The 16,686-nt window shown below is 37.5% G+C and overlaps 1 protein-coding gene across 1 annotated transcript in view; it reads left to right on the plus strand.

Annotated features, from left to right (window-relative positions):
• EFEMP2 (EGF containing fibulin extracellular matrix protein 2) overlaps positions 1–15,968 on the plus strand; it is an 85,020-nt gene extending 69,052 nt beyond the window's left edge. Inside the window, exons 9-11 of the mRNA XM_053720041.1 lie at positions 490–616; positions 11,778–11,973; positions 13,550–15,968. Of these exons, the coding sequence (XP_053576016.1) occupies positions 490–616; positions 11,778–11,973; positions 13,550–13,711 (485 nt within the window). The 3' untranslated portion in view covers positions 13,712–15,968. The remainder of the gene's footprint in view (positions 1–489; positions 617–11,777; positions 11,974–13,549) is intronic.
• The last annotated feature ends 718 nt before the right edge of the window (positions 15,969–16,686 follow it).

The following is a 16,686-nucleotide window of genomic DNA, read 5'->3' on the forward strand; positions in this document are numbered from 1 at the left end:
AACCAGATAAATGGGAGATATTTACATAATAATATATCTAATATTTAGACATAGCCCATCAATTCCTTTATGCCAGATGTATACCCAAGCACCAGGACTCAGACCAGATGCATCCTCACCATGCCCTTTAATACCAGCACCATTCCTAAGACCAGATGCATCCTCAGCATGCCCTTTGATACCAGCATCATTCCTAAGACCAGATACATGCTCCAGATGTCCCTTTAATGGCTGCATCATGCACACATCAGACCTCAGACTGAATTATGGCCCAGCATCATGCATGCTCACAGTAGTGATGTACAAACCAAAGAGATTAATTACAGTAAAATGTCACCAAATGTTTACTGATATATAAAAATACTGAATATAGCTATATGTATCAGTCTACATTATGTTTTTATGGCATTCATATAAATGATTAAAAAAAAAATCTAATAGTAATTGAACAAATGCTAAATGTTGAAAGTTTCTTATTCTGCTTTACAGATATAAATGAGTGTGAGACAGGAGCCCACAGCTGCTCAGATGCACAGATTTGCGTCAACTTTTACGGAGGTTTCCAGTGTGTGGAGAAGAACCGCTGCGTGGAGCCATATATCTCTGTGTCTGACAAGTAAGTCACATGCTTAAGTTTACGGACTATTCTCACTAAAGTTTTTTTATTTTAAAATAGATGAAAATGTGTATTTTATAGTATAGCTACAAACATAATTTATGTCTACCTTAGAAATTCCTTTCTTTTATGGTGCTGAGAGTCCACAAGCCATAACAGTTGGGATTAAACTCCCTCCACCAGGAGGCAGGCACAAATTACCTAACACATCAAGAGTTTTAATTCCTCTAACTTCCTGGTTCCCCTCAGCCTGCTGTATAGCCAAGAAAGGAGAAAAAACAGAAAAGCAGGAAGAACAAAGTAGGGTAATGAGGTGCATGCCAGAACCGTCAAATAAAATACTAAATATTGGGTGGGTCTCATGGACTCTCACCACCATGAAAGAAAGGAATTTATCAGGTAAGCATAAATTATGTTTTATTTTATAAGGTGGTGAGAGTCAATGAGCAATAAGCGTTGAGATCCAATACCCAAGCCGTGGAGACCACTATATCATGTAAAAAGGGTGGGACAAATCTAACCAGGCACATCATTATCCAGAACCTTCCTGTCAAAAGCAACCTCTGAAGAGGCAAAAACATCAAAATGATAAAGCTTTGTGAAAGTATGGAGAGAAGACCAAATCTGTTCAATAGAAGCTTCATTCCTGAAAGCCCAAGATGTGGAAACCGATCGAGTAGAATGAACTGTGATACGAGATGGTGGGGATTTCACAGCCTCCAAGTAAGTCTTGAGAATTAGTTACTATAACCAGGAAGCCAAAGTGACTGCAGAAGCTTTTTGACCCTTACACTGTCCTGAAAAATGAATAAACAAAGATGAAGATAGTCTAAAATCCTTGGTACCTTCAAAATAAAACTTCAAGGCCTTAACCACTTCCAAGTTGTGCAAAAGACGTTCCTTAGCATTCTTAGGGGAAGGACACAACGAAGGAACCACAAGATCCTCATTAATATTCAGAGATGAAACTACTTGTCTTAATGGAGCACTAGATAAGGAGACTCTTGCTGATGAAATGGCTAGAAGAAATAAGGTTTTCCATGACAAGAGTTGAATATCTATCTGCATTGCTCATAGGCTCAAAAGGCCGAACTTGTAATGATCTTAATACCAGATTGAGATTCCATGGAGAAGATGCTGCTTTAACTACTGGTCTAATTCTGACCAAAGCCCGAACAAAAGTTTGAATAATCCGATATCTTAGACAGTTTCTTATGATACAGAACTGAAAGAGCTGAGATTTGACCCTTCAAGGAACTGGCCGATAAACCCTTGTCTAACCCGTCCTGAAGGAATTGTAAAATCCTTTGAATAGGAAAAGAATGTCTGGAGTTTGTGATTCAGACGAGATGCCATCATGACTATCTCCGGTTTTCACCTCCCTGGTGGAGGGAGTTTAATCCCAATAATTATGGCTTATGGACTCTAAAACATTCTAACATAAAATGGTGACAGCTCTTAAATTCCAGTAACACACGGACAATTTTTAATCATTTAGATACCAGAAACACAGCAGTGATTTATGTTTAAACCATAAGATGATCTCCCTGCAGTGATTTTGTTTCCTTAAAGGGACACTGAACCCAATTTTTTTCTTTCGTGATTCAGATAGAGCATGCAATTTTAAGCAACTTTCTAATTTACTCCTATTATCAAATTTTCTTCATTCTCTTGGTATCTTTATTTGAAATGCAAGAATGTAAGTTTAGATGCCGGCCCATTTTTGGGGAACAAACTGGGTTGTTCTTGCTGATAAATTCACCCACCAATAAACAAGTGCTTTCCATGGTCCTGAACCCAAAAAATAGCTTAGATGCCTTCTTTTTTAAATAAAGAAAGCAAGAGAATGAAGAAAAATTGATAATAGGAGTAAATTAGAAAGTTGCTTAAATTTGCATGCTCTATCTGAATCATGAAAGAAAACATTTGGGTTCAGTCTCCCTTTAACCTTATGAAATGTTGGCAATTCATTCAGCACTAACACACAGAAACAATGTTTAACCCCTTCATATGCCAGTATCAAACAGCTGTGTTACCCACTTAGATAACACAATAACAAACATACATACAGCAGAATTGTTATCCCTGTCAACAGTAACATACACAAAAGTGATTAAATACCCTATGGGAGTAACAGACATGAGGAGTGGATGTGTAACCTCTCAGATGCCAGCAATACACAGCAGTTGTTTTTTCTATTCCTTTAAAGCTCAGTATCACAAAGGTGATTTGAACTCCTTTCAGAGCTACAGAATATGATTGTTCTTTGCAAATAATAATATGTTAGATGTCAGTAACACAGATACATTACTGATTATTTTTTACTCACTAATATGCCATTTACTCAAATACATACAGCAGACATTTTTTTAATTATTTCAAAGGACAGCAACAAATGCATAAACAAGTTATTTAACCCCTCAGACACACAGCAAATATTTGTTTTTAATATTTCAGGTGCCAGTAACACAACAGTGGTATTTAATCCCTTAGATGCCAGTAACACACATCAGTATTTTTATAACATCCCTTAAGTACTAATAATGCGCAAGAGGGAATTTTCAATTAGATGCTAGAAACACACATGCACAGTATTGATTTTGTCCCCCCCCAACCCCATGAATACACACACAGAAATGTTTTTTTAACCCCCTCAGATGTCATTTACACACACACATGGTTTTTTAACCCCCTCAGATGTCATTTACACACACACAAATGGTTTCTTTAACCCCTCAGATGTCATTTACACACACACAAATGTTTTTTTAACCCCCTCAGATGTCATTTACACACACATGGGTTTTTAACCCCCTCAGATGTCATTTACACACACAAATGTTTTTTTAACCCTCTCAGATGTCATTTACACACACACAAATGGTTTTTTTAACCCCCTCAGATGTCATTTACACACACAAATGTTTTTTTAACCCTCTCAGATGTCATTTACACACACACACAAATGGTTTTTAACCCCCTCAGATGTCATTTACACACACACATGGTTTTTAACCCCTCATATGTCATTTACACACACACAAATGGTTTTTTAACCCCTCATATGTCATTTACACACACACAAATGATTGTTTAACCCCCTCAGATGTCATTTACACACAAATGGTTGTTTAACCCCCTCAGATGTCATTTACACACAAATGTTTTTTTAACCCCTCAGATGTCATTTACACACACAAATGGTTTTTTAACCCTCTCAGATGTCATTTACACACACACACAAATGGTTGTTTAACCCCCTCAGATGTCATTTACACACACAAATGTTTTTTTAACCCCCTCAGATGTCATTTACACACAAATGGTTTGTTTAACCCCTCAGATGTCATTTACACACACATGGTTGTTTAACCCCCTCAGATGTCATTTACACACAGAAATGTTTTTTTTAACCCCCTCAGATGTCATTTACACACACACATGGTTTTTTAACCCCCTTAGATGTCATTTACACACACACAAATGGTTTTTTTAACCCCCTCAGATGTCATTTACACACACACAAATGGTTGTTTAACCCCCTCAGATGTCATTTACACACACACAAATGGTTGTTTAACCCCCTCAGATGTCATTTACACACACACAAATGGGTTTTTAACCCCCTCAGATCTCATTTACACACACACACAAATTGTTGTTTAACCCCTCAGATGTCATTTACACACACACAAATGGTTGTTTAACCCCTCAGATGTCATTTACACACACACAAATGGTTGTTTAACCCCTCAGATGTCATTTACACACACACAAATGGTTGTTTAACCCCCTCAGATGTCATTTACACACAAATTGTTTTTTAACCCCCTCAGATGTCATTTACACACACACAAATGGTTTTTTTAACCCCCTCAGATGTCATTTACACACACACACAAATGGTTTTTTAACCCCCTCAGATGTCATTTACACACTCACAAATGGTTTTTTTAACCCCCTCAGATGTCATTTACACACAAATTGTTTTTTAACCCCCTCAGATGTCATTTACACACACACAAATGTTTTTTTAACCCCCTCAGATGTCATTTACACACACACACAAATGTTTTTTTTAACCCCCTCAGATGTTATATACACACACACAAATGGTTTTTTTAACCCCCTCAGATGTCATTTACACACACACACAAATGGTTTTTAACCCCTCAGATGTCATTTACACACACACAAATGTTTTTTTTTAACCGCCTCAGATGTCATTTACACACACAAATGTTTTTTTTTAACCCCCTCAGATGTCATTTACACACACACAAATGTTTTTTTTAACCCCCTCAGATGTCATTTACACACACACAAATGGTTTTTTAACCCCCTCAGATGTCATTTACACACACACAAAAAAATTTTTAACCCCCTCAGATGTCATTTACACACACACAAATTGTTTTTTAACCCCTCAGATGTCATTTACACACACACACAAATGTTTTTTTAACCCACTCAGATGTCATTTACACACACACAAATTGTTTTTTTAACCCCCTCAGATGTCATTTACACACACAAATGGGTTTTTAACCCCCTCAGATGTCATTTACACACACAAATGCTTTTTTAACCCCCTCAGATGTCATTTACACACACAAATGGTTTTTTAACCCCCTCAGATGTCATTTACACACACACAAATGTTTTTTTAACCCCTCAGATGTCATTTACACACACACACAAATTGTTTTTTAACCCCTCAGATGTCATTTACACACACACAAATTGTTTTTAACCCCCTCAGATGTCATTTACAGACACACAAATGTTTTTTTAACCCCTCAGATGTCATTTACACACACACACAAATGGTTTTTTAACCCCCTCAGATGTCATTTACACACACACACAAATGGTTTTTCAACCCCCTCAGATGTCATTTACACACACACAAATTGTTTTTTTAACCCCTCAGATGTCATTTACACACACACACACAAATGGTTTTTTAACCCCCTCAGATGTCATTTACACACACACAAATGGTTTTTTAACCCTCTCAGATGTCATTTACACACACACAAATGTTTTTTTAACTCCCTCAGATGTCATTTACACACACACAAATGGTTTTTTAACCCCCTCAGATGTCATTTACACACACACAAATGGTTTTTTAACCCCTCATATGTCATTTACACACACACAAATGTTTTTTTAACCCCCTCAGATGTCATTTACACACACACAAATGGTTTTTTAACCCCCTCATATGTCATTTACACACACACAAATGGTTTTTTAACCCCTCATATGTCATTTTTAAACACACAAATGGTTTTTTAACCCCTCATATGTCATTTACACACACACAAATGGTTGTTTAACCCCCTCAGATGTCATTTACGCACAAATGGTTGTTTAACCCCCTCAGATGTCATTTACACACAAATGGTTGTTTAACCCCCTCAGATGTCATTTACACACACAAATGTTTTTTTAACCCCTCAGATGTCATTTACACACACAGAAATGTTTTTATAACCCCCTCAGATGTCATTTACACACACAAATGGTTTTTTAACCCTCTCAGATGTCATTTACACACACACACAAATGGTGTTTTTAACCCCCTCAGATGTCATTTACACACACAAATGGTTTTTTAACCCCCTCAGATGTCATTTACACACACAAATGGTTTTTTAACCCTCTCAGATGTCATTTACACACACACACAAATGGTGTTTTTAACCCCCTCAGATGTCATTTACACACACAAATGGTTGTTTAACCCCCTCAGATGTCATTTACACACACAAATGTTTTTAACCCCTCAGATGTCATTTACACACACACAAATGGTTTTTTAACCCCCTCAGATGTCATTTACACACACACAAATGGTTTTTTAACCCCTCATATGTCATTTTTACACACACAAATGGTTTTTTAACCCCTCATATGTCATTTACACACACAAATGGTTGTTTAACCCCCTCAGATGTCATTTACACACAAATGGTTGTTTAACCCCCTCAGATGTCATTTACACACAAATGGTTGTTTAACCCCCTCAGATGTCATTTACACACACAAATGTTTTTTTAACCCCTCAGATGTCATTTACACACACAAATGGTTTTTTAACCCTCTCAGATGTCATTTACACACACAAATGGTTTTTTAACCCTCTCAGATGTCATTTACACACACACAAATGGTTTTTAACCCCCTCAGATGTCATTTACACACACACAAATGGTTTTTTAACCCCTCATATGTCATTTTTACACACACAAATGGTTTTTTAACCCCTCATATGTCATTTACACACACAAATGGTTGTTTAACCCCCTCAGATGTCATTTACACACAAATGGTTGTTTAACCCCCTCAGATGTCATTTACACACAAATGGTTGTTTAACCCCCTCAGATGTCATTTACACACACAAATGTTTTTTTAACCCCTCAGATGTCATTTACACACACAGAAATGTTTTTATAACCCCCTCAGATGTCATTTACACACACAAATGGTTTTTTAACCCTCTCAGATGTCATTTACACACACACAAATGGTGTTTTTAACCCCCTCAGATGTCATTTACACACACAAATGGTTTTTTAACCCTCTCAGATGTCATTTACACACACACAAATGGTTTTTTAACCCTCTCAGATGTCATTTACACACACACAAATGGTTGTTTAACCCCCTCAGATGTCATTTACACACACAAATGTTTTTTAACCCCCTCAGATGTCATTTACACACACATGGTTGTTTAACCCCCTCAGGTGTCATTTACACGCAGAAATGTTTTTTTTAACCCCCTCAGATGTCATTTACACACACACAAATGGTTTTTTAACCCCCTCAGATGTCATTTACACACACACACAAATGGTTTTTTAACCCCCTCAGATGTCATTTACACACACAAATGGTTGTTTAACCCCCTCAGACGTCATTTACACACACACAAATGGGTTTTTAACCCCCTCAGATGTCATTTACACACACACACAAATTGTTGTTTAACCCCTCAGATGTCATTTACACACACACAAATGGTTGTTTAACCCCCTCAGATGTCATTTACACACACACATGTTTTTTTTAACCCCCTCAGATGTAATTTACACACACACACACAAATGGTTTTTTTAACCCCCTCAGATGTCATTTACACACACACACAAATTGTTTTTTAACCCCCTCAGATGTCATTTACACACACACACACACAAATGGTTTTTTAACCCCCTCAGATGTCATTTAAACACACACAAATGTTTTTTTAACCCCCTCAGATGTCATTTACACACACACAAATGTTTTTTTTTAACCCCCTCAGATGCCATTTACACACACACAAATGGTTTTTTTAACCCCTCAGATGTCATTTACACACAAATTGTTTTTTAACCCTCTCAGATGTCATTTACACACACACAAATGGTTTTTTAACCCCCTCAGATGTCATTTACACACCCAAATGCTTTTTTAACCCCCTCAGATGTCATTTACACACACAAATGGGTTTTTAACCCCCTCAGATGTCATTTACACACACAAATGGTTTTTTAACCCCCTCAGATGTCATTTACACACACAAATTGTTTTTTAACCCCCTCAGATGTCATTTACACACACACAAATGTGTTTTTAACCCCTCAGATGTCATTTACACACACACAAATTGTTTTTAACCCCCTCAGATGTCATTTACAGACACACAAATGTTTTTTTAACCCCTCAGATGTCATTTACACACACACACAAATGGTTTTTTAACCCCCTCAGATGTCATTTACACACACACAAATGTTTTTTTAACCCCCTCAGATGTCATTTACACACACACACACACACACAAATGTTTTTTAACCCCCTCAGATGTCATTTACACACACACACACAAATTGTTTTTTAACCCCCTCATATGTCATTTACACACACACAAATGGTTTTTTAACCAATTCAGATGTCATTTACACACACACAAATGGGTTTTTAACCCCCTCAGATGTCATTTACACACACAAATGGGTTTTTAACCCCCTCAGATGTCATTTACACACACAAATGGGTTTTTAACCCCCTCAGATGTCATTTACACACACACAAATGGGTTTTTAACCCCCTCAGATGTCATTTACACACACACAAATGGTTTTTTAACCCTCTCAGATGTCATTTACACACACAAATGGTTTTTTAACCCCCTCAGATGTCATTTACACACACAAATGGTTTTTTAACCCCCTCAGATGTCATTTACACACACACAAATGGTTTTTTAACCCCCTCAGATGTCATTTACACACACACACACACAAATGGTTTTTTAACCCCCTCAGATGTCATTTACACACACACAAATGTTTTTTTAACCCCCTCAGATGTCATTTACACACACAAATGTTAGCAACACATCCAGTAGTGATTTTCCCATCTCAGATGTTTGCAACTCACAGCGCTAGCCCTGCCTTTGTTAAAGGGACAGTCAAGTCAAAATTAAACTTTCACGATTCAGAAAGAGCAGCAATTTTAAGAATATTTCAAATTTACTTCCATTATGATTTTTTTTTTTTTACATAAACAAAATCTACTGCTTTTGTGAATTTGAGAGTAGGTGTTATTGCATTGCCTTTTTATCATGCACTTGCTAATTATGCAATCCTACTGCATTTGGTGGTCCTTTAAACCTTTGTTGAAAATTCACCCCTTTTTATAAGAGCATACTGAGGTAGGATCAGGAGTGTGCACAAATTGAGCACTATATGCAGGGCCGCCATCAGGGAGTGACAGGGGTGACTCCTGTCAGGGGCCCAATGGGCCAGGGGGGCCCCATGAGGCAAGAACTAAAAAAAAAAAATTTTTATTTTTTTTTTATTTACATTTTGGCAGCCACCAGTGGGTACTACAGCAGAGTGCTAATTGAGCATGGGAAATGTTATTACAAGGAGTAAAGTATTAGTATTTGAGAGGATTTTTGAGTGTGCACTAAACCACTATGCACAGTGTGAGACAGATTAGGCACTTTGTTTGTACAGTGTGTGCCTGAGTCAGACAGCAGATCACTTTCATTTGCAGAGGAAGTAGGACTTAGCAAATCTTTTTTATTTCTTTGTGCAATTTCAGATTGTAACTTCAGTGTGGTAGTAGTTGTATGGTGGGGCCAGGGATCCATAAAAACACAATTTTTTAGCAATATGTAGCAGTGTATTTATGATTATTTGACAATGCTGTAGAAATTCTATATTTAAAGCCATGTAGAAATGTTTCCTCCTCAATACACAAATGGTAGGTGCCCTTTTGGCAGATATTAGTTTTTTTATTACTATATATATTTTCATTACATTCCAGTTTACTGCCCCTTTATGCAAGGACTTTCCAGATGCAAGGAGGCATTTTATCTAAGATTTTTACATCTGCATAAAATGTTACTCTCAGACTAAGATTGCTCAGTGTTTGAAATGAGACAGGTTAACTTAACACTGTTCAGTTTACACTACAGCTGACTTAATTTTGAAATACATACCAACAAGCCTAAATCCTGCATTTAACCAGATCTAATGTTATGAGTACCACAGCTTATGGTTCCACCAAGACCATATAGAGTACAGCATTTTCAAAATACATAAGTACAGCTGACAGATGGGAACATTTGTACACTATATTTGAAGTGGTTCTCTTGGTTGGGGAAAAAACAAACAAACATATGTCAACCTTTTTAAAGTAATTTTCTTCATCTAGCCATCTACCCAGATCATTAATGTACAGTTTTGAATTCACTGAATTATTTTTGTTTACACATTTACAAATATGATTCTTTAAAAAGTGTTATCTTAATTTCTGCAATTTTTTTTATCATGCATGTCACGCACTGTTTATTTAAGGGATGTAAGGTGCATAAATGTTTCCTCCAATGAGTGTTTCTGTGGGTGTCTGTGTTTATGTCTTCGTGCTTTGGTTTGTGTCTCTATGAGTGTGTATGTATTTTTGTTCTGTGGGTCTCTGTGTGAGGGTGTGTGCGTATGTCTTTGTGCATTTTCTGTGGATGTCTGTAAGGGTGTGTGCATATGCCTTTGAGCTTTTTCTATGGGTGTCTCTGCGAGGGTGCATATATGTCTGTGTTTTCTGTGGATGTCTCTGTGAGGGTGTGTGTTTTCTGTGGGTGTCTCTGTGAGGGTGTGTGTATGCCTTTGTGTGTTTTCTGTGGATGTCTCAGTGAGAGTGTGTGTTTGTATGTCTTTCTGTGTTTTATGTGGTTGTCTCTATGTGTGTGTGTATGTCTTTGTGTGTTTTCTGTGGATGTCTCTGTGTGTGTGTGTATGTCCTCTGAGGCTGTCTCTGTCGGTGTTTTCTTGGGTGTATGTGCAAGTTTGAGTTTGTGTGTGTGTGTGTCTATTTTCTGTTCCTTTTTAGGACATTTTGACCTTACTACTGATTATTCACATCTTTCTACAGACTTTGAGACTAATGAGACCTTTACGGAAGTCACCAATCCACCATTTAACCTTTAAATTATTGTTTAGGCAGTTCAGGGCCCTTCCTTTCAGCCACTGCATGCTGTTGTCATCATTTAGTTGGCATCTTCCTTTACAAAAAGATAATCAGAACTCCATATTTTGTTTTCTAAATCTCCTTTTTTTACAAAACTGTATTCTACCTCATTACTTGTCAAGTCAATGTAATCAAGTGCTGAGTGTCTGTTTGGGTGTCTGTGTCTGAGTGTGTTTCTTTACGTGTCTGCTAGAGTGTCTATATGTGAATCCTTATGTGTGAGTGTGTGTGTGTGTGTTTCAGTGTATCTGTGTGTTTGTATGTTACTACCTTTACAACATTTCCAAGTTTAAATAGACACTTAAGAATAAAGTGCAAATACGTTTTAGTCACCTGGTCAAAAATTGCACATGTCAGAGGGGGGCCCTGATCAATGGTTAAGTCAGGGGCCCCAAAATTTCTAGTGGCGGCTCTGACTATATGCAACTATGTTTGTCACAACATTATACATATAGTACTCAATAAACGTATAGGATTCGGAGCCTAGCTCTTGTGAAAAGGAGCTAAGCTTAAAATGTATCATTAATTTAAGAATGGTCAACCTGCCAAATGAATAGCATAAAGCTAAAAAGTGGTATATACATAGGGCAGCTGTTTTTAACTGGAAATGGGGTTTATTTTGCAGCCGCTGTATGTGTCCGAGCAGTAACCCTTTGTGCCGCGATGAACCAGGGTCGGTGGTATATCGCTACATGAGCATCACATCGGACAGGACCACCCCCTCTGATATATTCCAGATTCAGGCAACAAGCGTATATCCAGGAGCTTACAACACATTCCAGATACGTGCTGGCAATGAGCAGGGTGACTTCTTTATCAGGGTGAGTGGCTCACGTGTGATATGGTAACAAAGACCAAGATACGGCTTCCTTCTGGGGGGGGGTAATATGTTTACATGATAGGCTGATATAAAGGCAGCTGTACAGTTCTCACTTATGGATTCAACTAAACCTAGTGAGAAAAATGCCATTGTCATATGATCGCTCATTTGAAAGAGGAGATCGCTCATTTGAAAGAGGAGAATCTATTTTTCTCATAGAGGAATCACATCTCCCTATTGAGATTACAGATGGATTGGTTTTAGTACTATTTTACTACCTGTCAACAAGATCAGGCTTAAGAAATGTTCCAGTGGTGAGGTGCAGATGTTTCAATCAGTGTAGGAAAACAGCACACAAGTATCTTGTTCAGGAGCACGGGTCTTTGGATCTGGCACATCCAACAACTTGATACATAGAAACATACTTCAGTTCCAGCCTCATTTTCTTTAAACTAAGACCCATATTGTCACATCTGGGTCATCTGCTTGGTAATGACAATGCTTTGGGCCTGCTATAGATCCTTAATCATGTCTGAGTCTGTTTACATAGATCTCTGGCTTTTATACTCTTACGAGTAACATCCTTTTATACAACACTGCCATCATGTGGTTAATTTAACTATTGCAATCATCAAAATATTTAAAATTCATTACTGCCATAATGTGGCCATCAGGCACAATTGTATACACATGGCAATATTGTTGTATACAATTAAAAAACATTAAAACAAAAATGATATATATATATATGCTACATTCTAAAAGACTAAATCACCATATCTAGAGATTTAATCCAGACCGAATTATTCTTACATGAACTATATTATTTTGAAATAAATAAAGACCATGTAAAGTCCCAGTTTAAGCCCTTAGGAATTAATGTCTCCAATTTAAGAATTCAAAACATCTCCTGCCTTGTTCCTGTGGCCTGATTTACATCTGCAAAACCACCAGAAAGTTAAGAGAACGTATAAATGAGCATAAAGCAGATATCAGAAGTAAAAACAAGGAGGCACCTGCATTATCACACTTCTTGGAGGTTGGCCACAATAAAAGTCAATTGAGATTTCAGATAATTGAGAAAGTGAGGCCTTCAAGAAGGGGTAGTGATAGGGTGCTTAAATTAAAAAGACAGGAGATGTAGGCTCTAATTTCTAAGCCATTGAAGGCCGCTTCTTATCTCAGTGCATTTTGAGTTTTTCACAGCTAGACAACGCTAGTTTATGTGTGCAATATAGATAACATTGTGCCCACTCCCGTGGAAATATTTACGAGTTATCACTGATTGGCTAAAATGCAAGTCTGTCAAAAGAACTGAGATAAGGGGGCAGTCTTCAGAGGCTTAGATACAGGGTAATCACAGAGGTAAAAAGTATATTAATATAACCATATTGGTTATGCAAAACTGGTGAATGGGTAATAAAGGGATTAACTATCTTTTTAAACAATAAAAACTCTGGAGTAGACTGTTCCTTTAAATGCAGAAAGTTCTGAGTGTTAATGAAGCAAGGGGTTTTGCTATGTAATATGCTTAAAATGTCTACAATCGTAAAACCAAATCTCCTCTCATTCTGCAGCAAATCAACAACATAAGCGCTATGCTCGTGCTGGCTCGTCCGGTTACCGGTCCTCAGGAGTTTGTCCTGGATCTCGAGATGCTAACGTCTAACACCCTGCTCAGTTATCGGTCCAGCTCTGTGCTCAGACTCACCATCTTCGTTGGAGCACATGCATTCTAGTTCCTTGGAGGAAGTCAGAAGAAATGAACCGTTTTTTATTTTGTAATTTTTTTTTGTTAAATATTTTTTTAATTATATTTTTTTTTTTCTCTTTTTTTATTAGTTAAATCCTGATTTTAATTAGAAGAGCTGGTTAACTCTTTCAGTATTGCAGGACGTTTTGGAAATGAAAGGATTAACCAATTCTTTACAGGGAAAGCCCTGTTTTCATTCTGATATAGAATTGACTTTCTGACTACAGACCAAGCAAAGACTATACTGGGTTTGTATTTAAAGGGACATTAAACACTAAATACGTCTCATGCACCTACCCTCTAAATATGAATGCGGCCATTCCGGAACTTGGGTTACAATGCAGGTATCATGTGCAAACACGGAATGCAATGAAAGCTAGATTAGCACGTGTGATTAGAGGGGGGCAGGGAATGACCTAAATACTATGCTTATACAATGTATTTAGTGTGTAATGTCCCTTTAAAGGGAAATTCTAATGCAAAAACTACATACTTTAGATGGAAGCGGTTAAACACATAGGTAAAGTTTTTCAGCTACTGTTCAAGAGCTGCAATATTTGGGGCTCCCAGGAGGAAATGTATTTATGTGTTTAACCCATTTCCAGTTAGATAGGGTCAGCCATGCTAATGTGCTAAACGACTAGAGCATGTAAGTTTCACCGTAAAACGTGCCTTTATTGTTGGCTCACATACGTGCCTGTCTGCAGATTATCAGGACAGGCTCAGATAAATGCCGAGCATCTGGTTTTGAGGATGAGCCTAGACCAGTGATGGGGAACCTGGGAACTCCAGATTACATTTCCCATGATGGTTTGGCACTCTGAAGTCCGTTCAAGCATCATGGGAAATGTAGTTCAGAAACATCTGGAGTGCTAAGGTTCCCCATCACTGGCTTAGACAATACAGGGTTTGTAGTGTGACTTCTGTACTATGGAGTTTCAAGTCAAGATCAATACATTTTGTGTTTTTATATGTAGGTGACTGACTGTAGATTAAAGGGACATAAGCTGACATGTGCATCAGTGCATTTTCATTTTCAATCAAAGCATTTTTGTGTTATACTAATATTAGCAGAAATGCTTCTAGTAAAATGTATTCAGCAGCATACGCACATATGCTGTGCATGACTCGTACTGCAGCTTCCAGTGTTTGCATGCTGGTGCACAGGACATGATCAGCATATGTGCGTATGCTGCTGCTGCAACAATACTACCTTTTACTAGAAGCATTTTTTTGCGAATAAAAATATATTGTCAGTGGAAATGCACTCATGACCATTATGGCTCTTTAACAGGACAAGCTCAGGAAGTTCTGTTTTTTCAGCAGATTATAAAGTTGCCCATTGTTTTAGATAAGACAGTGCTGCTGGGTTTATAGCTAATGTACGGTGATGCTCTCACAGTATCCTATCAGAACATGTGAAGAAAAGGGCAGTGACTCAATAAAGCTCTCTGGGACAGTGAACTAGCAGATCACAGACCCCCAGGGAATTAATTAAATTGTCAATTTAAAATGATTTTGCAAATCAAAAACAGTTCAGGCATACACCCTTTGAAAAGCAGTGATATCATTGTTCTTGGTATCTTCTGTTATGATATGTGTGTGTATATATATATATATATATATATATATATATATATATATATAAAAAACATACACAAAGGGGCTGTAGAGACGTCATTTTTCCTTTTAATGAGTATACAATGTTTACAAATAGTTTCTTTATTTTGTTGTGTAAAAATAGCTGATTTTGCCTGTACCACCACCTACACTAAAATAATGTAATCCAGCAGTATTGGATATAGAAAAGCTTTGTAAACAAGAAAAAGCACATATGAGCTTTCCAGCAGGGGATGGAAGAGAAGGAGCCCAGCCCATTTGAAAGGGTGTTCTTGCAACAGCTTTGAATACAACTACATTTTTGTTGCTTGCTTGAGTACATTGTGCCTTTAATGTATTTCACCAAGCTCCATATGGACCCAGATATCTTCCTAGGAGCAGAGCAAAAAGAGCTTTACAGAATCTAGCCCTGTGCTGGGTGACTGCAGATGATCTATTTGGTGACCACAACATAATAAATACATAGGCTCTTTATTGAAATAACACATTGTAAAAATTATTTTGTAACTAGTTCTGTCTTCTCTGTATAACCCCCAATCCTTGTAAATGAATCCTCTTTTTATTTTTTGGACAATCATATAAATTGTTGCTGTAAATCAATAAAGAAAAATAATGAGGTCCCACTTCATGTGTCGCTTACTGAACTGTATATAAAGATGGTAAAAAACAGGTAGTGCAGGAGTGTGAATGGCAGGGAAGGGCGGTCATACATGAGATGAGGAGAAAGACCCAGAGCTGGAATAAAGGGTTGTACCATGAGATGAATGGTCAGTGAGTGTATATAAGTGACCAATGTGTATATACAGGCTAGCTGAGTGACCAATGGTTGTATACAGACAGTATAAGTGACCAATGTGTATATACAGGCTAGCTGAGTGACCAATGGTTGTATACAGACAGTATAAGTGACCAATGTGTATATACAGGCTAGCTGAGTGACCAATGGTTGTATACAGACAGTATAAGTGACCAATGTGTATATACAGGCTAGCTGAGTGACCAATGGTTGTATACAGACAGTATAAGTGACCAATGTGTATATACAGGCAAGCTGAGTGACCAATGGTTGTATACAGACAGTATAAGTGACCAATGTGTATATACAGGCAAGCTGAGTGACCAATGGTTGTATACAGACAGTATAAGTGACCAATGTGTATATACAGGCTAGCTGAGTGACCAATGGTTGTATACAGACAGTATAAGTGACCACTGTGTATATACAGGCTAGCTGAGTGACCAATGGTTGTATACAGACAGTATAAGTGACCAATGTGTATATACAGGCTAGCTGAGTGACCAATGGTTGTATACAGACAGTATAAGTGACCAATGTGTATA

Source organism: Bombina bombina, chromosome 7, assembly GCF_027579735.1.
Source record: "Bombina bombina isolate aBomBom1 chromosome 7, aBomBom1.pri, whole genome shotgun sequence".
In the NCBI taxonomy this organism is placed as follows: Eukaryota; Metazoa; Chordata; class Amphibia; order Anura; family Bombinatoridae; genus Bombina; species Bombina bombina.